The sequence below is a fragment of the Pteronotus mesoamericanus genome, unplaced genomic scaffold, assembly GCF_021234165.1.
Source record: "Pteronotus mesoamericanus isolate MK-2021 breed Mesoamerican mustached bat unplaced genomic scaffold, CSHL_Meso_final contig_116, whole genome shotgun sequence".
In the NCBI taxonomy this organism is placed as follows: domain Eukaryota; kingdom Metazoa; phylum Chordata; class Mammalia; order Chiroptera; family Mormoopidae; genus Pteronotus; species Pteronotus mesoamericanus.
Genome location: NW_026555027.1, coordinates 43,181,438 through 43,207,102, shown reverse-complemented (window position 1 = coordinate 43,207,102; position 25,665 = coordinate 43,181,438). Strand labels below are relative to the sequence as shown.

Here is a 25,665-nt window from a genome sequence, read left to right as displayed (position 1 = left end):
TTCCTGGGACTGTCCCATGTGTCGCACTGGGCAGTCCGCAGGAAACACCTCAGTCCTGAACAAACTGGGATGCTCACCCTACATTTGTGACTCAGTTCTTACGGCAAGTTCTTTATCCACAGCTTGAATTTGTTTGATCCTTTCAGTTTTTAAACTGAGTTACAGTTTACATATAGTATACAGATCTTAATGGTATAATTCAATGAATGTTTACCTGTTCATATACTACCATGTAATTTAAAAAAATACCACATTCAACCCAAAAATTTTCTGGTGTTTTTGGGTCAGAACACATTTACCTCTTTCTTCTGTGTTCCATTGGCTCTTAAATCTGAGTTCTTAATTTTAGATATTGATGTTTTATAATTACAAAAAGTCCATTTGATGCTTTATTATAGATTTTAATTCTCTGTTGAAATAACACATCTTTTAATCGTTTCGTTTATTTTCCCTCTTTTATTTTTTTTTTACCATATTGATCATAGTTATTTTGAAGTTTTTGTCTGCCAACTACAAGGAAGGATATCTTTGAGACTGCATCTGTAGACTATTTTATCTCTTGATTATTGGTTACTTTTCCTGCTTCTCTGCAATTCTATTAATTTTTTATTTTATGCTGGATATAGTGGGTGATATGTTGTGGAGGCTTATCTGTTTACAAGCAATGTTCAGTTTTGATTTACCAGGCAGTTAAATTACTCGTGGATCGCCTTGATCTTTCTGAGGCCTGGTTTTAGGTTTTCTTAGGGCAACTCCATTTCTGTTTTGTCCTTACTCTTAGAGAGTAATCTCAATCCTATGGCAATTCTTATGATGTTGCATTTATCCTAGACTATGGCCTTTGTAGAGTTTCACCTGAATGCCCAGGGTGCTCAACAAAGCCTGTCTCTTGTGCCTGGGCCGAAAGACCAGCTGACTCTCCCCAGAGTGGTGTAAGTTGTATCATTTCCCATCAGTTCTGACCTTTGCAGTTGTTATTCTCTGCCCCTCTCCTGGGGTCTTACCTAAACTTGTGGGGCCCAGGAATGGACCAAGCATTAAAGTGGAATTTACATGAAGGCTTCTGGAGTTCCCCAACGAGGCTTGCCATCTTGACAGCCATTTCCCTCAAATCCTGGGCACTTTTCCATTCATAACCTCCAGTCTCTGCCTCTTCCACCCAGTGAGAAGGCTGCTTCTCACACCATTTCCTGGGAAATGTTCCCAGAGAGAGAACCCAGGTCAGCTTGGGACTGTGGTAACGGTTGGCCTAGTGACCTTACTTCAGATCAGCTACTTATGTTTGCATGCAGATTTTGCTTAGATAGTCTGCCTTATTCACATACAGATGCTTTTTAAAGTAAAGCTCACCTTTTACCAATATTAGTTACTGAAGGTTTATTATAGGCCATATACTTTTTGTGTACTTTATGTACTCTCTAACAAGTACATAAGAAATAATAATAATAGTACTTATATAGTATTGCAAAGTGCCAGGCATTGTCCTGAACATTTTATATATCGCATTTAATATTTTATATATTCATTTAATCCTCACATCTACCCTATAGGTAGTACTATTATTGTTCCCACTTTACAAATGAGGAATCAGAGGAACTATAGAGACTAAGTAGTGTCCCCTCCAAAATACACAATCTGTTAGTGAGAGTAGCCAAGGCTTCAAACCTTGGCAATCTGGCTTCAGAAAATGTGTTTTTAACCACTTCACTGTTGGTGGTATTGTTCTTATTTTCCAGATAAGGAGACTGGGCTTTAGAGAGGTTAGGTGATCGCCCCAGCCATCTCGGTGCCAGTAAGTGGCAGCACTAGGATTTGAACCAGGCTCCCAAGCCCTTGCTCTTCCCTGTGTACTTCCTCCCAAAGAGAGAAAACAGTGTTTACCCTTTTAGGACTGTAGTTTAAGAGGATTTTGTGAGACTATTGTGGGGACTTAAGAGGAGACCAGACAGCTTCCTTCTGGTCTTAATGAAGATATCTTCTCATGCATATGGTTTGCTGGCTGTTTCTGGCCAGGCACTGGAAGGGAATAGTTTTCCCCATTGGTGTGTGTTATTTCTGAACACCTCTCAGAATGGCTCCTAGGACAGGATATTGGTGGCACCATGAATGCCACTTTTGGGTGTGGAAAGATGGCTAGAGCTCAGCCTTGAGGTCTTCTGACTACATGGGGACACGTTGTGCTCAACCAACATGAGCTCCTTCGGGTGGGAGCATCTGAGCTCTTGGGTGTGTCATACATTCTCCAGCCAGAAACTGAAGCCTTGAGAGGGTTTAGCACAACAACTACTTCTGTGCTTAAGGCTGCCAGGTGAGATGTGGAGAGGAAGCTGGTTCCATTGTCGGGGAAGCCAGGCCTAGTATTCCCCTGTGCCGTGTGGGGTTTTTACACCTGATCCTCGAGTGCGTGGAGGCTGTGGCGCGCCTTCTCTGAGGGAGCCACCCAGAACCCATGTTTCTCTCCTGGTCTCTGATACTGACCACCCTTTTTTGCAGTGTGGAGGCTGCCGGCATCGGATTCGTCATTGTTATCGACAGACGGAGGGACAAGTGGAGCTCCGTAAAAGCATCCTTGACACGAATAGCTGTAACTATTTATTTTGTGCTTTTTTAGAAAAGTTATTTAAAATGTGTGTTCAATTATTTCGTATCAAAGTCACAGGGAAAAGGTGATTATTTTATGCCAAATTTTAGGGAAGTCTTTGTTGTGTCCACCCACATGACCTCTAGCATCTAAAGGTCACCGCAGAGAATTCTTCAGCATGTTGATGGCTTCCTGCGTTTCTCCATTTTATTCATTTCTGTGGTCGCTGAAGAGGGGTAGGTAGAGAATGCTGGGAAGTTAATACCCCAGGAGTGACCTACAGCTGTTGAGTCATGGAATTTGGTGAATAAATACCCCATCTTCAGTGGGACAGTTCTGAGGTATTGTCCATACAGTATCTCAGAGGGCCCCAGCCCTCCTTGCCCACAACAGTCCCCCCTCATTGATGCACTGGCTCTCTAGCCATCGGCGTCTCACCCCCCCCACCCCCACCAACTTCCTAACTGTGCATCCTGGGATCACCTCCTTAATAAACCCTTTATACCCAAATCCTTGGCTTATGGTTTGCTTTGGGGGTCACCCACTGTAAGACAGTCTTCATATTATTTTTTCACATATAAGAAAGACACTGGTTAAACCACACAAAATGATATTTAAAGTAGCTTGATTGAAAGTGTGCTTACTTTTGGCATTAAATTGTACAACATTGGATGAGTTTCCATTTTATCTTATTAGCCTGCTTTTGACCCCTGTTTGTTGCCTTTTAGCAAGTAGATGTGTCCTTTCTCTGTAGGGACCTCAGACCAGAGAACTCAGTCACTTAGGCAGGCAGGACAATGCTGGTGACTCAGGGCAAACCACACCAGCATTTCCACGGAAGCGTGGACTCCCCGGGGCAGTTGAGACTGGCTGAAAAAGGTGGGATGTGGTAGGGTGGCAATGTGTGTGTAGAGGCTGGGACAGGAGGGGGACATTAGAAACCCTGCTTATGCCCGCTTCCAGCAGCAGTCACACATACAGATAGGCACAAACGCGGAGTCTCTCTCAGATCACTCTAGAGCCTTAGCCAGGTACACAGAGAGCGTCTCAGCTCTTCTCTCTCGTCATGACATAGCAAATACAAGGTTCTTCTGTTTAGGACCTTGCCTTTCAGAGATGATAGAAGAGAAGTCTCCCTTCGTGAGTGGATTGTTTCATCTCTTTGGTTTAGTCTTGGTTGCAGGATTTTTGGGGGAATAACTACAAAGATGATTGATGCCCTGAGGATTTGGACATTTGACGGTGCCCGTGACTATTCCAGAGGTCTGACCTCTAGAGAGTTCTGATTTTCCAGGGTCCACAGAAAACACTTGAATCATCTAATACTTGAGCCTAATTGTCCAAGAATTACACTGATCACAATGCGTAAAAGATATGGTAGCGTGGGATCCCTGGCTACCAATCACAATCCCTTTGTGTACTTATTGAAGATACAGATACCTGGACTTCATCAAGTCTTAATGAATCAGAATAGTCCAGGTCAAAGAGCAGATTTTTTTTTCTAACTAGCACCTCAGGAGGTTGCTCTTGGGAACCATTGGAAGAATAGAAAACCACGAGCAAAGGGAGAATTGGACTCCTAACTTTGCTACTATGTTGTGTGAATCTGTATTATCTATTTCTCAGGCCCGCAACTCAAGGTGAGCACAGTATTTCCTGAAAGCAACTTAGCAATAATATGCATCAAGAACCCTAAAGTACTAGGTCTTTCACTCAGTAATTTTTCCAGGAAGCTATCCTAAGAAAAAGTTCCAAAATGTGTATAAAGATGTTCATTTCACTGTTATTTATAATAGCAAAAATATGAAAATGCCTAAATCACTAGCAATAAGAGATAGTTAAATAAATTTTACACCCATGAAAAATAATATTTCCAAAGAATTTTTAATAGCAAGAATAAAAGCTCATGATATTAATATTAAGTGAAAAGTCTGGTACAAAATATTTCTATATGAGTTTAACCATGATAAAAATGTTTAATCAGAGAAAATAGCCTATAAGTAATTAGATTAAAACATTAAAAATGGCTTTGAGATCATAACTGGGTTTCTTTTTCTACCATATAGTTTTATTTCCCGATCTTTCCATAAAGGGTATGAATTGTTTTTATAGTCAGAAATATTTTTTGTGTTTGTTTGGTTTAATTTGTTTTTTAAGGAGGGGTTTGGATGATCTGATCTCTAAGATCTCTTTCAGCTTGGAAGCCCTGTGAAATACAGTCCAATTCCTTGGCATCCTTGGTGTCCACTTTAACTTTGTCATTTGTGATCTTAGACAAGAGCAGACCAATGGATGTGATATTTGCTCTGACACTTTTTGTGATCCTTCCAGGTAGCATTTCCAGGAAACTTGCAGCTCATATTCATCCTTCGTCCATCTCGCTTTATCCAGAGGGCACTCACAGACATTGGTATTAAATACTACCGGGATGAATTTAAAATGAAAGTACCGGTAAGCATGATGTTTTATCTTGTCTTCAATTGGTTAGGGTAGGTGGTGCTGGAGCTGGCTTTTTAAGAAGGTAGGACTCCACAGGTAGAGAGGGAGAAAAGGACACCTGGGCAGAGGGAACAGCACGTATGAGGAGGTGGAGGCAGGAAACACAGACTCCATGTGAGGTTGGTTCATGGGGAAGCCCCTTGCTAGAATACATATAGGACAAACTTTTGGAAGGAAAGGAAAAATACATGAAATAGGTCTTACATGTAAGGATAATGGGTCTGGATTTTATGCAGTAGGAAATGGGGATCCAATGAAGGTTTCTGAGGTGGGGAGTGATTGGGTGAGTGGTACTGGAGTCATATAAATCTGACGGTGCTGTTCCAGACTGTGGAAAAAGGTTGAAGGGTGGAGAGAAATTGCAGTAGTATGGGTGAAAGAAAATAAGGATCTAAAGTATGGGGGTGACATAAATATAGGCAACTGTAGAGTAAAAATAAAAACCAACAGTGTGATACTCATAAAAAGAAATCAAATTCAAAAGACAAAATTAGAATTTTTACCTATAACTTTGGCAGAGATGTGAGAAAAACTGCAGTTTCATACTTTGCTGACAGGAATGAAGTCAGTAATGACCACTATGAAAGACTAATTAGCAGTATTTGTCAAAAATTAAAATGTACACTTTCTTTGACCTACCTATAAAAGTTATTTTACAGATATGCTCATACATGTGCACAAAACTACACATTCAGTGATATTTATTATTAAATTGTTTGTAATAGGAAATGATTGGAGATAGCTTAGTGCCCAAGAACAGGAACTAGTTAAATAAATTATGGCCTACCCAATCATTTTAAATACATTGCAGCTACTAAATGTGGTAATGTATGATAAAACCACAGTGGAAACAATGAGCAAGTTTCTTACAAAGTTAGACATATACCTAACCTATGACCCACCCAGGAGAAATTAAAACACATGCCCACAAAAAAGCATGCACAATGATGTCCATCAGCAGGTAAATAGATAAAGATACTGTGACATAGAAAGAGAAATACTGTAAGATTTTGCTTATATGTGGAATCTAAAAACAAATGAATAAACAAAATAAAACAGAAACAGACTAATAGATACAGAAAATAAACTGATAGTTACCAGAGGGGTGAGGGTGGAGCTATGGTGAAAAAGAAAGGGGAATAAGTGGTAGAAACTTTCAGTTCCTAAATAAATAAATCACAGGGTTGCAATGTATAGCCCAGGGAAAATAGTCGATGATAGCATAATAATAACTTTGTATAGTAATAGATGGTTACTAGACTTGTGGGGATCACATTGTAAGGTATATTAATGTCTAATCACTGTGTTGTACACCTAAAACTAATATACTGCATGTCAACTATAATAAAAATGGATTTAAAAAAGAAATTGTGGCATATTCATAAAACATAATAACATTAAGAAATAAAAAAGGTTGAAGTACTAAAACATACAACAGCAATGGATGCGTCTCAAAAATATTCTCTTGAGAGAAAGAAGTTAGACACTAACAAGTACATACTCTGTGAGTCTTTTTATGAAAAGTTCAAGAAGAGGCACACTAAGCTACGGTAGATAGAAAATCAAACAGTGGCTGCTGCTAGAGGTGAGGAGTAGTGCAGATTGATTGCAAGGAGGTACAAGGGAACTTTCTGGGAAAATGTGCTATATCTTGATTGGATGGTGTTATGTGTGTATACATTTGTCAAAACTAATTTAACTGTATCCTTAAAATCTGTGCATCTTTAAAATGTAAATGATATCTCCATTGAAAAATGAAAAAAAAAGAAAAATATATAAGATAAATCTATAGTGTTATAGAAAAATTTCTAATACATATTTTTGGTTTAGTTGGAGATAATTTCAAACTCATAAAAAAACTTCAAGAATAAGAATAGTACAAAGAATAGTTCATACTCTTTATCCAGATTCATTTACCTATTGTTAATGTTTTATCCCCATTTACTTTATTATTTATTATTTGCTTTTCTATATACATTATTATTATATATAGAGATGTACACATGTATATATTATTATATATTATATGTATACATGTGTAGATGTGTACATCTATACATGTTACATATTATGTTAATATAATCAATACCTGTATTATTACATTAATATATATGAATACATACATAATACACACATACATATTTATATTTATCTTTATATAGTATAAACAATATGTTATATAATAGAGGTAAATATACATATAAAATACATACATACACACATGTTTACATAGTAAATGATTAGAAACAACTTAATGCTCAATTACAAGGGACTGGTTAAATAAATTATGGTCTGCCTAATCAATTAAATACTTTGATAAAACTTAATGTGTACTTAAATACTTTAATATGTGTACATACATATAAAATATGTGTACCCTTGTATAAACCCCTGTTGCTATTAAGGACATTCACTACAGGGTTACAGGTGTGTGTATACATGTGAGAGGTATATGTGCAAATGCATATAACAGGACCCAGTCTAGGATTAGGTAGTGCATTTAGTTGTCATGTCCCCTTAGTAACTTTTAATCTAAACCATTTCCACAGCCTTTCTTTCTTTTATGACATTAGCATTTTTTAAGAATGAAGTCTCTTAAACAAAATAAAACATACCTCGTTTGGGGCTTGTGTCCTGGTTTCTCAGGGTTCGCCTTGGTTTATGTATTCCCAGCTGGACAACTGCTGAGTCAATGTCATGTCCTGTTCAGGGTGTCACGTGTGGAGGCACGCATCTCATTGGTGGTGGTAATTTTGATCCCCTAGTGAAGATGGTGTCCAAGTTCTCAAACGTATTATAATGTATGTCCTTGCAAAGAATAAGTAATTTTTGGGAGACAGCTTTTAAGACGGTACAAATATCATATCCTCAAAAAAAAATTCCTCTCTATATTTAATAACCATTGATGGTTCTTGCCTGAAACAACTTTTATTATTGGTTGTAAAATGATGATTTTTCAGTTCTAATACTCTCTCAACATTTACTAATCAGAAGTTGGTTTTCTACTGTAAGGTAGAACTTTCCCTTCTTCCCTACTTATTTGTCTGTTATCACTATGGATTCTTATTTTTCAAAGGTTTATAATTCATTACTATTCTTAATTATTTTGGTTCTCAAATTGTCCCAGATTTGGCCAGTAGGAGCCATTATAAGCTGCCTCCTATGTTCTTGTGACATACCCTTATCATTTTTATAAAAGTATTTTCTTACTTTCTATCATAATATGATATTCCAGCCTCATCTCATACGTAATGCAAGAGCCCTAATCCAGTCCTGTAGTTAGCCATGTCTTGGAGGAGCTCTCCCTTTTTTTGGTGGTAAATTAGACCAAGAGCTAGATGCTGGGTGTCTTATCACCACTCAGGTGTCTTTATTTCTAGGTCCTCTCAGTAGAGTATATACATATATGCATGTATATACACATAAGCACACATATTTGTAATTGTACATATGTGTAATTGTGTATACATATGTAGATATGTAGATATGAATATGTAAATGAATATATGAATCATGGAGTTCATACCAATACCTTATATTTTAGTCCATCTGAGATATATTTTTAAATGGAGATTAAAAGCAAAGGGAGATTAGTATGCAAAGTATGTTTCCATTTGAATAAAATAGGAGGGACATATATATGATTGTATATGCATAGATAGCATCAGGAAGGATGTATAAGATTTACAAGAAATTGATTGAAGTAGTTACCTCCTGGATATAGCAATGGAGACCTGAGTGTAGGGTAAGAGGAAGACTGTTTTTCAACTTAGATTCTTTTTCTGTTTGGATTTATTACCACCTACACATATTATTTGTTGAAAACAACAAAAACCCCACTTTAAAGGAAATTCCTCTGAGAAAATATTTAACCCATCTCAGTGATAACTGACCATCTCAGACAAAGGATTTTTCTCTTTTTTTTCCCCCTCTGCTTTTTCATGTTTATTTTTCCTCCTTTGGGTTCCATTTTATATTGATAATCAGATTTATTGAAATACTTTCTTCCTATACTTTCGTCTCAAAATGAATTTCTGATTCTATTTTAAATACTTATTTTAAAATATTTGAGTGTTTAAGGGAAATGTGAGCCACGAGTTTCTTATTCTATTTTTCTAAATTGAGTAACAGTTAATATTGGGAAAGAAATTAGGACTTAGAAGAGGTTAATGAACTTGTCATAATAGTTAACAAGCTTTCTTCTCACCTTTGGAGATGTAGAGTGGTCAGTTGCTTCTGGCCACTCAGAAGGGTTTGGAGTTTGAACAGAGCATTTGGCCAAATGTCGCATGTGTTTGTTTCCCCAGTTGTATATAAAGCATACCTCTCCAAGTGATAACACGTATACAGAAACATATGTGATTTATGTCCTGCTTTTTTTTTTCTTATTTTTTTTATTTACTTTTTAAATACATTTGTCTCTGCCTCCCCCCCACCTCTTTATGTCCTGCTTTTCATGTGGTTCATCTACACTAAAGACAGAATGAACACCTACTTTATCCTGATACTATGTCTTTGCTGCTTCTGCTTGTGGTAATGTATTAATTCCCTACCCATCATACTTTTCATTTTAAATTAAAATTAACTTTTTAGAAAACTCTCAATCACCTAAACTATTGGCACACTTAGCAGGGTATTTGTTAATGGAAAAAGTTTATCCTGTAGGCTTCTGTTTCACCTTACAGAGAAGATTGTCTTCCCCTTATAGCTCAGATGTGCTATAGAATTCAGAGTCTAGGTTACCATGCTTGATATAATCAAACTTCACAATATATTTGATTTTTGAAATGTTCGAGCTGTTGACTGTCTTCTTCACTTTGTTTTAAAAACATGGATGTGATATTAGCACTTTACTTTGTGGCTCCCTGTCCTCTCTTATTATAACATCTCCCTGCTCATTTCTAGTGAGATAATAGTTACATTTCCACAGGCTGAGTGAGGGAAAAGGAGTTTATTTTGCATGACTCTTATGAGATTCAGGTGGACCAGGATGTATTGTAGTTAAGTCACTTAGCTTTGCTGTACCTTTACCCAAGGAGAGGGGTGCTTTGAAATAGCAAAGGGTTTCTGAGTGCCAATTGCTGGCACGGATCTATCCTAGAACAGTTATACCCACAGCAGCCTCATAAAATTGTTATGTGAAGTGACTAAGACAGTCTTGTAAAAATCCCTAAAGAGGCTATGGATGTGCAAATTGGTTTCTTAAAATGGAGTGCATGACAGAATATAGGAAATGCTTCTTTCATAATGAAAAGGTCCTATATCTCCTTGAAAGAACAGCTTCAAGCAAATATAGATGAGAACACAAATGTATACTGAAAAGGGAAAAATATGACATTGTTAATCTATAACAGCTGTTCTAAGAATGTACATGTTAAATATGGTACAGTAAAGCTGGTGCTGCCCCGGGAGGAAATGAGAATGAGGTGGAAGGGTGAAGTTTATTATACTCATAGTCCCCAGGGAGGGGTCTTGCAGGCCTTACAGGGGAAGCACTAGGTTTTGGCCAGAAGGCCAAATGAAGCAGGATGAAGAGAAAAGCTTAGCTTAGAGTCTTTAGTGGGGTTTCCACGGGAAAGATGAGGAAGCAGAGTCCTGGCAAGCGCGGGATGTGCACCTGCCTCCCCTGCGGAGGAGGTGGAGCAGAAGACGTGCCGCCTGGCCAGATGGTTTCTGAAACTGCGGGCTGTGGGGCATACTTACATCTGCCCAATGCGATGTTGCATAATGGTGTCTTTTTTTTTAATTCCAAGTGTTACCATAGCTACTAATGTTCTGAAAGGAAAAAAACCATTTTTCACTTGATAATTTCTTGTTATGTGTTCTGTAATTCTTCGTAATTTCTAATTCTAGAAAGGCTAAACATCTTTTTGAAACTCCCAAAAGTGACTTAAAAATTTTGGAAGAGAAAGATACAGATGGATTTCGGTTGTTTTTTTCTTTTTCTATATCATAAAAATACTTCTTAAAATTCCCAAACTCTTTTTCAGAAATGAAGGAGGAAGTCATGGGCCCTAATGCTGTTAGCAGAGTGACCTGTAGTAATCGAATCCCACTAACCCACGTTACTTGAAGGCAGGGCCTATCATGTTTACTATTTTATCTGTTGGAGCCTGGCTTTTATTAGATGTTCAATACATATTTATTGAATGAATATATCAATTTTATTTTTAACTTATAGACTTTGGGCCCTAAGTTTTCATTCCAAAGTGGACTTATCACTTGACTAATATATAAATAATAATAGAAAAAAGCCTATATTCTTATGTTCTCTGACCAGAAATCAATATTCAAAATAATCTACAAGAAGTGAGGAAATATAAGTTTATGAATAAAGGCTTCAGGGGTGCATTTCAGAGATAGGAATGGGGGGTGGCATTGTTATGGCGCTGGGACCCTGCCTGGGGGCAGTTTGGAATGTGTCATCTTCCTGCAGATGTGTGAGCATTCACTCATCAGCATGGGTGTGTTCATCAGCAGAATTGTTAATTATTAGAAACCCACTCCCTGTTACCTTCAAATTTCCTCCATGAAGATAAATCGTGGGTATATCAACATTCTTCATGGGAGTGCATCAATGTAGTGAATACTTAAAAAGTTATTTTTTTAACTTATTGATTTTTTGGGAGGGGGAGAAGAGAGAGAGAGAGAGAGAGACATTGATTTTCTGTTCTACTTATTTATGCATTCATTCGTTGATTCTTGTATGTGCCCTGACTGGGGATTGAACCCACAACCTTGGAGTATTGATTGGGAAGATGCTCTAACCAACTGCACCACTCGGCCAGGGCATGAATCTTCCCCATATTTACTCCTTAGTAAGTCCTTATATTCTAATTTTATTTTGATATTCATCAGCCTGCCCTTTATTGGCGTTTTCATCACAGAGTTTTAGGTCTCATTACAGCACTTGATTTTGGTGGTTGAAGAGTATACCTTAACCTGGGACTTTCGACAAAAATTCACCTCAGGCAAGTCCTGACTTCTAGGTAGCTTAGATCTGAGCTCTCTGATCCAAGCCACCGTCTTGTCACAGACTATTCAACATGTTGCTATTCTTCTCTTAAAAGGGGGAAATGGAAAGGGACTTTCTCTGCTGGGTATAATAACCATTTTGGATATATGTCCAAGAAGGCAAAACTGTACTGCTTAAATAACAGTAGATTCTAGATGAGCTACTATTTAATTACCTATGAGGAATATATTAATTTTTCTCCTTTTGTAGATCATTACGTTAAGTTCTGTCTCTGACCTTCAAGGCTACATTGACAAAAGCCAACTGACGGAAGACTTAGGCGGAACTTTGGAATATCGCCACAGTCAGTGGATAAACCATCGAACTGTGAGTGCCAGCTTGTGTGCCCTTTTCAATGTCTCCCCTTGTTTTCCAGAAGACAGAGAAGTTCAAGATCAACTACTGGGCGGTCATTGCCTATGACTGCCTTACACTGGGAAGGCTAAGCCACAGGCTGAGGGGAGTCTAGGGTGAAGGGAAAAGGCTGGAGTTTCTCCTGCTGGCTACGTTCATCTTAGCTCAATATCTGGCATGGGAGTTTTTCGGACTTGACTTAGACTGTGCCTGGGGAATTTTCAAAATACCAGTACCCTGCTCTACCTCAGAACAATTGATTTACATTAGTTGCGATGGGTCTCAGTCACTAGTGTTTCACACAACTCCCCAGATGGTTCTAATGTATAAACAGATTGAAATCTGTGAAAGCACCTGACATGTATATATAGTGCTTCACTTTTTCCCACATGCTCAAATTGGTGGTTATTATGCTAAACTAGAAGGGTCAGTAACATTGAGGAGAAAGTGAAGCTGAAACTCACCAAATAACGTATTTCTGTATAAAGATGTCATTCCCCTTTCCCTGCTCTTTTAGACCCCATATCCCCCCACCAAAAAAATTAGACTTTCTAAGCAAAATCAAAAGCTCCATTCACCACCCTTATGACAGCTGGTGGTGTCAGCACACGTCTCTGTATCTGGTCACTTTGGAAGCATGTTGCCTGTCACCTGAGTGACATTTAATTAGGTATGAGAATTCACCTCGTTTTAGAGTATAATGTTTTGTGATCTTTTTAAAAGGAAATTTAAGAATTGAAATACATTTCTCGCAACACAATTTCAAAGTGACAGATTCTTATCCCTCCCTCACTTCTTTGTGTGCCATGTAATTTCCAAAAAAGGCATGTCCCTTCCCCAAACCTAGAGGAGGGCCCACAAGCTGGACAAGAGCCCTTTAAACTTCTCATCAGTTTTCCTGTAACAATGGTGACTCCAAGAGATTGGTATACAAAACAAACAAAGGAATGTAAAGTTCTTCATAAACATGTAAGTTCTAAATAAGCCTAAATATGAGATATGGAAGGAAGCTAATGTAGAATATCATACATGAGCATAATAGAGATTGTCCCAGGTGCAGTTTCTTTAAATCATATAAAACATGGAACCTGGAAGGGTTCTGGGTTTTCTTTCTTTCTTTCCTTGCTAGATTTTTAATACATTACTTTAAAAATTAAAAGAATTTTACTATCCCACCAGCCTTTTTGGGCTAGCCAGCTCTCTGTTTTGCTCTGATTTCTCTACTTGTCCTTTTTTTTATTGCCATGTTTTTCTCTACATGTCCTTTTTTTTTTTATTGTTGTGTTTTTCAAGTTGCCTTAGGTTTTTTTGAAATAATACAAACTTGCAACAAATAAAGAAAAAAAAGACTAATGCACCTGACATCACAGACAAAAAAGAGTTTAGAGAGGTTAAAAAAAAAACAACTCAGGTCATGAAAATGGATTATTTAAAGATGTGACCTGAGAAGACACGTGCACACACACACCCCTCCCTCTGGGCCTAGTTTTTATCCATGGTTTGTGTTTGTTCATGTATTAAACATAGTGCAGTGAATTTTAAATAGTACAACTACTATTGAAACATCAGAGATGTTTTATCTACCTATTTTATATATACACATATATATAGTAATTAGAAATACATATTCACTATATATTATCATATCTTATGAATATGTAGATCCTTTTTTGGTAACAGTGTGCTTTCTGGACATCACATCTTTGAGACTCATGAAAAGTTAGGACTGAAAAAAGCCTTAAAGATCATTGATTTCAATCACCTTATTTTACAGGTAAGGAAAGTGACTTTCAGAGTAAAGAGGTGACTCATCCAAGATCCTCCAGTAGAGTAGTGGCAGAGCCAAGACTAAGGCCAAACTCTTTTATTCCCCTATCAGCATAAGGTCCTCTGTGCCACTTCCAAGGTGGTCACTCACAAATCAGACACATGGAATCACGTTCCTTTGCCAATAGGGCCCTTTCCATGGGAAACCTCTGGCTCTCCCCTTATTCCAGGATGACATTTGCAGGCCTCCCACCTGACTCCCTGCATTATTACTGGTGTTACTATTACATTTGTAAAGTACCCTACTGTGTCCAAAGGCCTTTCACATTTGTTATTCTTTTTGGTCCTCGAAAAAAGAAAAACAAAACCCTGCCGAAAGCATTATCCGTATTTTTCAAATGTGGATGCTGAGACTCAAAGGCATCATATTGCTCACCCAAGATCCCACAGTTAGAGAAGATCAGCCTCTGGAGCCTAATGCAGGTTTTCAACTCTCAAAGCCACTTCTTTTGTTGATCTAGTTTTAAATCTAGTTTTACTAAATCTCATCGTGACTGCCAAAAGGGAGCTTTGTGCCTAAGGGTGCCAGCCCTGAGCCAGGTTGCCCAGGTTCAATTCCAGTTCTGCCACTTATTTTTTGTATGACTTTGGGAAAATTATTTAACCTCAATATGCCTCAGTTTCCTCACTTATAGAGCAGGGTAGTGATAAGAATAAAATCTAATTGAAATGTGTTATAAAAGATAGGGCATGTAAAGCAAAATACTGAATAACTTCATATTTTCTTATAATTCCCTGATAAATTGAAATTTTTGTTATTCATCACCAGCTATTAGTGAATGCAGTTAAAAGAATATCTTATATGGATGTTAGACTATGTGAAAGTAATAACCTTTTGATGTACCGAAAAGATTTTTATAAAAGTTAGTGCTTGTCTGATTTTTCAGACCTCACGTACTGTGATGTTCAAGATTGTTGCTGATTCAAAACAAACTCATAGATATAGAGAAGAAATTAAGAGTTCCCAGATTAGGGATGGCGAAAAGGTAAAAGGAATTAAGAAGTACAAATTAGCAGTTACGGAAATAGTCCCAGGGAAGTAAAGTACAACATATGAAATATAGTCAATAATATTGTAATAGCTATGTATGGAGCCAGTTAGGTACTAGACTTATCAAGGGGATCACTTCATAAATTATATATATGTTTAATCGCTGTATTGTACACCTGAAACTAATATTGTATTGTGTCAACTGTAATTGAAAGTAAAAAAGTAAAGATTGTTGCCTCATCAGTGTTTGTGCTAATAGGGGAGATTCCACCCACAGCAATGCTTAATTACAAAAGTGGTTGATGTGGAAAGGACTTGGGTTTAGACAGGGGGCAGGGGCAGTTGTGGGGTGCTGTGCCCGGAAGCCTGGTCACATCAGCCCTAGCCCTGGCCTCTGGTGTAAAGAGGACACCTCGGATCTGGCACATTCTTTATGATGTGTGTTCGGGTTTTCAGAAGTGTTCTCCGATAATATAGGAACAGAAATAACTTTTCCCCAAATGAAAATTAGGGTGGCCTCTTTGCTCCCACCATTCATCCATTCAGCAGCTGTGCAGGCCACTGGTGTGACAGGCACAGCACCACGCCCTGGGGGAAGAGATGAATGCGACACTGTGTTCACCCTTCAAGGGCAAAATTCTCTCAGGAGCAGAGGGAAGTGGCTGAGGCAGTGCCGGTCTGGCCGAGTGGGAGGACTTTGAAAAGCCACTCACGTTCAACTACCTCTCTGGGTGGCCAGTGTCACTTCTTCTAGGTTAGGCAGCGTGTTCCCTGAAGCGCCCTGCTAGAGTGCTGATATCTTGCTGTGGATGTTAGCTGTGAAGTCACTAACTCATTAGCAGGTATTTGTTTGATGGCCGAGTCGAGTCCCTCTGTAAGTGGAAGGGACACAGGACAAGGTAAAGTTTTGCGAAGGAGAAGAGAGAGGAAAAGGCCCCTCAGGCTCTTCCCACATGTGCCAGAAATGACTCTGTTAAATGTCACCAGTGACCTAATCACTGCATTAATCTTTTCCCTCAATGTCGTATCCTCTCAGCAGCATCTGACAAGTTTCTCAGCGGAGCCTGGCTGTGCAGGTGCAGGGGATGGGAAGATGGAGGGCAGTGTAGGGGCTAGAAGAGAAGGAGGGTTTTAGTAGAGGGAGGGGTGAGTGGTTCTGCGCCCTTCAGCATTTGATCTAGTGTACACCCTGAGTCAGATTTAATGTTCTCAAGGTAACGAGCGGCCTTCTGAAATTGGAAGAGCTGACCCTGTTTGAATCCTGCCTGCCTTTTTTTTCTTAATTGCCCAACTAATAGATCTTGGGCAATTCATTTAACCTGTTGAAACTCCCTTTTCTATAACATGGAGATAATATACCTCTCACTCTGGATTATTGAGATGAAAGATAAATGTATAGCACCAAGTATAATACATAGCCCGTTGTAGATACTCAGGAAATAGTATCGGGTTCTACTGTCCTTCCATTGATAACACGTATTGGCCAATGTTAATCCCTCCTCGTCGTTATGGTTTTCTGACCTTCCAGGCCATCGAAAACTTTGCCCTGACATTGAAAACCACTGCTCAGATGCTTCAGACACTTGGGGCCCACCTGGCCGCAACAGAGCTTCCCAGAGGCGTGCCATCCGCTGAAGAGCTTCTGCTGTCCCACACAAGGCAGCGGGACAAGCTGCAGGTGAGTGGCCAGTGGCCTCTCATAGTCCAGCCTCTGTGCCAGCAGACAGTCAGCCTCCTAGGGAAAGCCGGGAGCAGAATTAAGTTCTCCTCTTGCCTTTTCTCCAGTGACTGGGAAGCCACTGAACATCTCCAATCTTCTGGATAGGGAGTATGTGAAGAGAAAAATCTCTTGTGACTGGGTGGTGCATGTAAAAGGGTTGCAGTTAAGACCTGTGAGAAGCATCCCAGGAAAGGGAAGCTCATTCCAGCCTTTGAATGAGTTTTGCCCTGCTTTGTGCTCCTTTGGGCTGGTGGGAGGAGGTGTGCGAGCGTCCCTTCAAGGCAGCACTCCTGTGACCTGCTCAGGACAGAGCGAGATACAATGGGCCGAAATGGCAGTGAGAGCAGGGAGTGGGCTCTTGAAGCATGCGCTTTTCTGCGGCTGTTGTGAAATCTAGGGACAGACTACTAGGCTGACATATTACTTCACTTTCTCAGGGATGTGAGAAAGAGAATTATGGAAGGTGCTCTGAACTGGTTTTAGGGAGAGGTGCCTATTAAGTGATTCACAAAAGCACATCAGAAGTGTGTTTATGAGTTACTGATGAGAAAGGTGGCAGGTTCTTTCACGCAGTGAAGGGAAGTCTTGAGGCTGACTGGATGGGTGTTGGCCACGCTCTGCCTCCAGAAGCTCACACACCCTGAATCCATTATTTCACAGAGACCAGGACTCAAGAGGACAGCAAACTGAGGATTAGAAGATTGAGACGTCTTAGCATTACATGTGCTCTTACTATATGGAGCTTGAGAAGAACCGAACTCTTATCTGTGACCCAAAATCGGCAAAAATGCTTTGCTAAGTGGTTGATTTGTTCATTTATTTAACATTTATTGACTGCTCATCAGTACATGTCAGGACAACAAAGAATGCAAATTCCAAGAACACATAGTTTAATTATAGGACTCTCAGTTTAGTAATTGAGGCAAATTATTTCTTCCATGTGTCAGGGAGCACCATTTAATTCTTTTTTAAGGAGCTTAATATTGAAAAAGAGTGAAAAATACATCCTCAAGAGGACTCTGAGTAACAAAAAGATCTGGATTGGAACTGCAAAAGCCTGAAGCATCCTGGAAATTTTCCCTAAAAATACCTCTTCAAAGTTTGACCTTTTTCTTTGCCAAACATATTGCTCAAGTTCACCTCCCATTATTCTTGGAAGAGATGGTATGAGGTGCAGAAGGCTAGGTCTAGGGCGCTTCTGTGAAGTCTGCCATAACGGGCTGGCTGTCCAGACCCACAGGTCAAAGACCACAGGAGGCCGCAGAGTGGTCAGTTAGTACACCAGTGTGATGTTGGGAATGTGGACCATGGCGCTGTGCATGGAGCTCCAGGCCTGGGCTCAGGAACAGGTGTGCTCTCTGCCTCATTCGAAGGATGGTTTGGAGAGGTCGCAGAGCAGAAGCACTGAGATGACAATGAGGTTAGTTAGGGAGGTCTCTGGGGTAAAGGTGAAACATTTTGGATTTTAGATGAAGACGCGTATGAGGGGTGAAACCAGGTAGTGAGGTCCTGCTATAATGTGCAGTGAGGGTGCCCAGGAAAGACAGGTGGATGGGTGCTTCATCATTTCTACACAGGCAAAGGGGGACACAGAGGGAGAGGGGAGCGAAAGAACCGCTCTCCAGGATGGAATAAGGTCATTTGCGTGGGCATGGCGATAAACTGTTGTTGGTACCGAAACACACAGCTCTGCACAAAGGCTAAAACTTTGCTCAGATTATGTGGTGGAGTAACTTTGTAGATCCACATAATTTGCAGTATTGTCTGACATTTGTAAGAAATGACTTTATATTCTATCTTATCTCTATTTGGTTAAACACCCATGTCTAACCAATAAGACAAGAGAAAGGAATGTTGGAGATTCCACTTAATTAGCCTTTTAGTGAGAAACTAATTGTAACATCTTGCATAAACTAAACTGTTATACTTACATTTGTATTCCATACTGCCCTAAAATCGTGGAGAAGACCTACAACTATTTTAAGATATAATTCTCAAAGAGTTTAATTTGTCCAACTGTTTACCTTGATAAAGAATATTAATTGAATTTGGATTAAAATATAATTATTCTGTATTTTGCTAAGTAATATTAATATTCTTTTAAAGGCAAACACAGAGGTTTCTAAAGCTTTTCTGTAATTACTTATTTTTGGCCTAATACAAATTTGATTTCTCTGTTGATTTCTCTATTGATTTATCTTCTAAATTAGAAGCAAAAACACCAAAATCATTAAACTAGAGTTACCTTTTTCCTTTCTTTCCATCTAAAAAATCCTTTAAAGAAAGGGATTATATTTTTTAAAAGGATGCATTTAAACTTTTAGTAAAAGTTTCATATATAGTTAAAAAGTAATATTTAAAGTAAGTTCATATTTAGTAAAAGTTTTTTATAGTTATTCATACATATTTTATTTTATTCTCAATTGAGTATATTACTTACCTTTTAACCAAAAGGTCTATAACTAATTAAATAATTTTTTTCCATTTGGAAAGCACCTTTTCCAAGTGAAAAACCAATATAAGATTCATTCCTCAGAACAGTGAATGCTTAAATCTATTTAAATATCTATACAAGTTATAGTGCATGATTTACAGCTTTCTCCAGCTTTCTCCCAACCTGGAAAATTTCTGTCTAAACAGCGCTGCATTAAGAAATTTGGCTTGATATCTTGGTTTCTTTTCTCCTGGAGACCTTTGAGACCCCTGATTTTAGATCCATTTAAACACCTAGTTGCCTCTACAATCAACCAATCAAAATAAGAGAGTCATTGAATCTAAGGAATTTTGCAGCCCAGCCTCATTTACTAATTCTTTGTGGAATTAGAATAATTCTAATTTATTTATTTTCACTTCTTCAAAATTATCTTCCAAAAGAATCTCTTCTCTTTTCGCCACACTGGTATATCTAAACAATATGTTTACAAAGAAAAAAAATTAGAACATTCACAGCAGAAGAATCATATCAAACTTTCAAGCAAATTTATGACTTTAGAGAAGGATCCTCTCTAAATGAGTATTGACAGTAAAAGAATTAAATACCCCAAATTATTGGGATGTTTCCCCTTCACGGGAACTGAAACTGCTTAAGATTCTTTGGCCATGGGACAACTGGGTATTCACATGAGAAAAAAAGGAAATGGGATGCTTACTCTACACCATATGTAAAAATTAACTCAAAATTGATCAAGGAACTAAATGTAAATTCTAAAACTATAAAACTCAGAAGGAAATATAGGTATAAATCTTTATAACCTTAGATTAGGCAATGATTTCTTACATATAACACCAAAAACACAAGCAACCAAAGAAAAAAAATAAAAGAAATTGAACATCATCAAAATTAAGAAATTTTGTGCTTCAAAGTAAAGAATGCAAAAAGACAACCCACAGAATGGGACAAAATATTTGCAACTCATATATCTGATGAGGTTCTAGTATCCCAAATATATAAAAAAAAAAACTCTTACAACACAATTATAAAGAGACAACTAACTCAATTACAAAATAGGTAAGTGACTTGGATAGACCTGTCTCCAAAGAAGATATATAAATGGCTATTACATACATAAAGACATGTGCAATATCATTAGACATTAAGGAAATACAAGTCAAAACTGCAATAAGAGGTCCAAAATGGAGGAGGAGTAAGTAGAAGCTACTCTTACCTCCTCCCAGGACCAATCTGGAATTACAAGTAAATTGTAGAGAAATCATCCAGAATAGATAACTGAACAAGAGTGGGAGAGAAGCATTCTAACCATGGGCAGACAGAAGAAACAGCTTCACCACAACATGATTGGTATGGAGTGCAGAGGAGATGCGAGAGTGCTGGCTGGGCTAATATGGACAGCAGCTGAAAAGCCAGAGGAATACTTCAGTGGCTGAAGGGTTCCCCCTGAGAAGTGTGGGGCCTAAACCCCAAGCTGGGTTCCCTAGCCTACAGCCCCCAGAACCCAAAAAGACCCAGATAACATCCAGCTGTGAAAATTGAAGAAATTGGAAGCATTTCTGTACACCAACAATGAAATATCAGAAACAGAAACTAGGAAAACAATCCCCTTTACTATAGCAACAAGAAAAATAAAGTACCTTGGAATAAACTTAACCAAGGATGTAAAAGACCTGTACTTGGAAAACTACAGAATGCTGAAGGAAGAAATTAAGGAAGATACAAACAAATGGAAGCATATATCGTGTTCATGGATTGGAAGAATCAACATCATGAAAACATCCATACTACCCAAAGCAATCTATAGATTCAACGCAGTCCCTATTAAAATACCAATGCCATATTTCACAGATTTAGGACAAATATTTCACAGATTTAGGACAAATATTTCAAAAACTTATATGGAACATAAAACAACCCTGAATAGCCTCAGCAATCTTGAGAAATAAGAACAAAGCAGGAGGGATCACAATACCTGATATCAAACAATACTACAAGACCATTGTAATCAAAACAGTCTGGTGCTGGCATAAGAACAGACAAATACATCAATGGAACAGAATAGAGAGTGCAGAAATAAACCCACGTCTCTATGGTCAATTAATATTTGACAAAGTGAGCAAAACATAAAATGGAATAACAATAACCTCTTCAACAAATGGTGCTGGGAGATCTGAACAGCTGCAATGCAAAAAAATGAAACTAGACCACCAACTTACACCATACACTAGAATAAACTCAGAATGGATAAAAGACTTAGATATAAGCCACGATACCATAAAAGTCCTAGAGGAAAACATAGGTAGTAAAATTTCATATATATATCCCACACAGCAATATTTTCACCAATACATCCTCCAGGGCAAGGGAAATAAAGGAAAAAAAATAAACAAATGGGACTATATCAAATTAAAAAGCTTCCTCCGCACAGCTAAAGAAACCATCATCAAAATGAAAAGGGAACCAACTGTATGGGAAGACGTATTTGCCAATGATACCTTGGACAAGGGTTTGATCTCCAAAGTATATATAAAACTCATATGACTCAATGCGAGGAAGACAAACAATCCAATTAAAAAATGGGCAAAGGATCTGAACAGACACTTCTCCAAGGAGAACATACAGAGGGCTGAGAGACATATGAAAGGATGCTCAACATCACTAGCCATCAGAGAGATGCAAATTAAAACCACAGTGAAATACTACCTCACACCAGTCAGAATGGCCATCGTAAACAGATCTACAAACAACAGGTGCTGGCGAGGATGTGGGGAAAAGGGAACCCTAGTGCACTGTTCATGGGAATGCCGACTGGAGCAGCCACTGTGGAAAACAGTATGGAATTTCCTCAAAAAACTAAAAATGGAACTGCCTTTTGACTCAGCAATTCCACAGCTGGGATTATATCCTAAGAACCCTCAAACACCAATTCAAAAGAACCTCTGCACCCCAATTTTCATAGCAGCTCACTTTACAATAGACAAGTACTGGAAACAGCCTAAGTGTCCATCAGTAAATGAGTAGATCATAAAACTGTGATTCATCTACACAATGGAATATTATGCAGCAGAAAGAAAGAACTCCTACCTTTTGTGACAGCATGGATGGACCTGGAGAGGATTATGCTAAGTGAAATAAGCCAGGCATTGAAAGACCAATACCATATGATCTCATTTATAACAGGAACCTAATGAACAAAACAAACAAGCAAGCAAAATAGAACCAGAAGCATGAAACAAGGAGCAAAGTGACAGGGACCAGAGGGAAGGGTCAGAGGGGGATAAGGGAGGAAAGGAAAGGTCTGTGTAAAGAACAAGTATAAATGACCTGTGGACATAGACAACAGGGCGGGGATTGACTGCGGGAGTGGGGGATGGGTGGGGTGGGCGAGAGCAACGGGGGGGGGGGAATTGGGACACCTGTAACAGAACAACAATAAAAACAACCCTGCAGTGATATATCCACTAGGGTGGCTGTTGTCAAAAAGATGGGTAATAACGAGTGTTAAAGGCCAGATAATGATGTGAAGAAATTGGAACCCTCATATATTGCTGGTAAGTCCTCAAAAAGTTAAATATAGAGGTCCATATGACCCAGCAATTCTACTCCTGGATATATACACAAAAGAATAGCAAGCCTGAACTGCACACAAAAACGTACATGGATGTTCATAGCAGCATTATTCGTAACACCCATAAAGTGGAAACAACCCGTGTGCCCATGAACTTATGAATGGATAAACACAATGTGGTATATCCATATAATGGAATCTTATTCAGCCATAGCAAGGAATGAAATACTGATCTGTGCTACATATATGAACATTGAAATAATTGTGTAAAGTGAAAAAAGACACAAAAGCCACATATTGTATGACTCAACTTATATGAAATGCTGAGAATACACGAATCCATAGAGAAAGCAGGTAGATTGGTGGTTGCCAGGGGCTGGGAAGAAGGAGAAATGAAGAGGACTGGTAATAGGTATGAGGTTTCTTTCGGAGGGTGATGAAAATGTTTCGGGGAAAAAACCATGAAATTATATACTTTAAAGGGTGGACTTGCAGGTATATGAATCCTATCTCAATTTAAAAAAAGAAAAGATGCTTGGGCCCTAAGACAGTAATAGATAACTACAAACCCAATACAGATATGTACTTTTCTTAACCTGTTTATAACCTTGCAGACTTTCTTAGTAAAACAGCTCTTCCTATAGTCTTATTCTAAGCTGGTTTTAGAAGCATCTCACAGAGACAGGCAGTCTCCATTCTAAGCCCCAAAGGTGGTTCTCATCGCTTTACTGGTCTTAATTAGGCCAGGAACACAGGGCGTTGGTCTTACGCTCTTAGGTGCTTTAGTCAACTAAGACACTGTACCATGGGTTCATTTAAAAGAGGATAAGACTCTCATTTGTTGTTGTTGTTGTTGTTGTTGTTGCTGCTGAATTAAGATGTGTAACGGAGCCATAGGCCTACTCTCATCATGCAAGTGGAGAGAGTGGTCCTTCACTAATGTGATGGAGCGATGTTTACAAATATGAATACTGCTTAATATTCAGTATTCATTCAATTCTGTATTCAGAGATTCATTCAATTCTGTATTCAGACATAACAATTCCATTAATATTACCAAGGTACCAAATAATCAAGAAGATCATCAGAATTGCATAGGCCCTAGAGATAACTGTATAGTCTTCGGAGTTTTTAAGACCCCTTTGTTCAGGCGCTCCCGCGAACATGGTGCTCAGAGTGTTGCGGAGCACGTGGCCAGGCCTGCAGCCTGTGCGCTACCTGGTCACCCACACACCCTGCCCACCGTGATCCTGGGGCCTGAGCGTGGGAGCCACGCACTGGCCTCAGTCTGCTCTTGGTGCATAAATTCACAGAACAACATGAGTGGTTAACAGCAGAAAATGGTATTGGAATAGTGGGAATCAGCAATTTTGCACAGGGAGATTTGGGAGATGTTGTTTACGATAGTCAGCTTGAAATTGGGACAAAACTGAACAAACAAAATGAGTTTGGTGCTTTGGAATATGGGAAAGCTACTAGTGAGCTCTCTTCTCCTCTATCAAGAGAAGGAACTGGTATTAATATTCTTGCAGAAAACCCAGGCCTTGTGAACAAATCTTTTTATGAAGACAGCTGGCTAATGAAGATGACACTGAGTAGCCCTTGAGGGAAAAAGCACATGAGAACCAATGAGGGAAGATATTCCATGAGAAATAACAGAATCCACTGAGGAGTAAAAATGGAACCCCCTAAATAAAGTAGTGTGAAACACTTTTTTTTTTTTTAAAGACCCGTTTGTTTGAACTCTGCTTGCAGAGAACATGTTAGAAATGCATAGGCACAGAGGTCTCTGTTTTGCACAGGAAATTGGTGTTCTTATGAATATTTTCAGAGTTAATACCTTTACAAGTCAGTGTTTTGAACTAGTTTTGTGCCACAGAAAGATCTCTCCTGGTAGCTACTGAGGAAAGAGGACATCTCATGTCTTTCAGGGACTTAGATTTTTTGTAAATGATAAAGAATTGCATTTTAAAGGCCAGATTCTGAAATTCATCAGCAGTATAAACATAACATAACAGTAAAGGTAACTTTTAGTGGCAGAAATGGGATAAGTACTAAAAATGAAAAAAGGATTATAAAGCATTAATCACTCATATGTTCTCTAGGCTCTGATTCATTCTTTTACTTCCCACCCCACCTCCACTCCCAGCCCATGACACAGCTGAGCACAGTGCCTGGCATGTAATAATAGATCTTTATAAATATATTTTAAATGCATGTCTCAGTTCATGCTTACCGTTGTCATAGGAAAGAATTCCCCAAGAAAATTTACATTCTTTTGAACCTGGAGAAGTCCCCCGTACTCTGTTAAGTGGGTCTTATTCTGAACCAACTGCTTGTTCCTATGGTGATGGAATCATACTGGTGAGTACACACTAGGACAACCGTATCCACTGTTAAAAAAGTTAACTATTTACATCCCTTGTGTGCCCCACTCCACCTCCCTGGCCCATTTCCTAGGACCCGCCACAAGACCATCTCATGCTTTTGGCAACTGAAGTGTTAACACCTGGACCACAGTTGGTCTCAGGACCATTTCAGCATTGTGTCTGACATCTGTGCTGATTGGTCAGTGCCTGCTCTATGCAGGTATTAAATATTTTGAATTGCCACTACTGTGGACAAGGGTACATTCCATTTTGGGCCTGAGCAACTTAT

At 38.7% G+C, this 25,665-nt stretch overlaps 1 protein-coding gene across 3 annotated transcripts in view; it reads left to right on the top strand.

The window, feature by feature from the left end:
- MCF2L2 (MCF.2 cell line derived transforming sequence-like 2) overlaps positions 1-25,665 on the top strand; it is a 221,869-nt gene that overhangs the window by 52,460 nt on the left and 143,744 nt on the right. For all 3 annotated transcript variants that reach the window (XM_054581079.1, XM_054581097.1, XM_054581088.1), the window contains 4 exons: positions 2,494-2,584; positions 4,913-5,032; positions 12,306-12,422; positions 16,796-16,945. In XM_054581079.1, the coding sequence (XP_054437054.1) occupies positions 2,494-2,584; positions 4,913-5,032; positions 12,306-12,422; positions 16,796-16,945 (478 nt within the window). The remainder of the gene's footprint in view (positions 1-2,493; positions 2,585-4,912; positions 5,033-12,305; positions 12,423-16,795; positions 16,946-25,665) is intronic.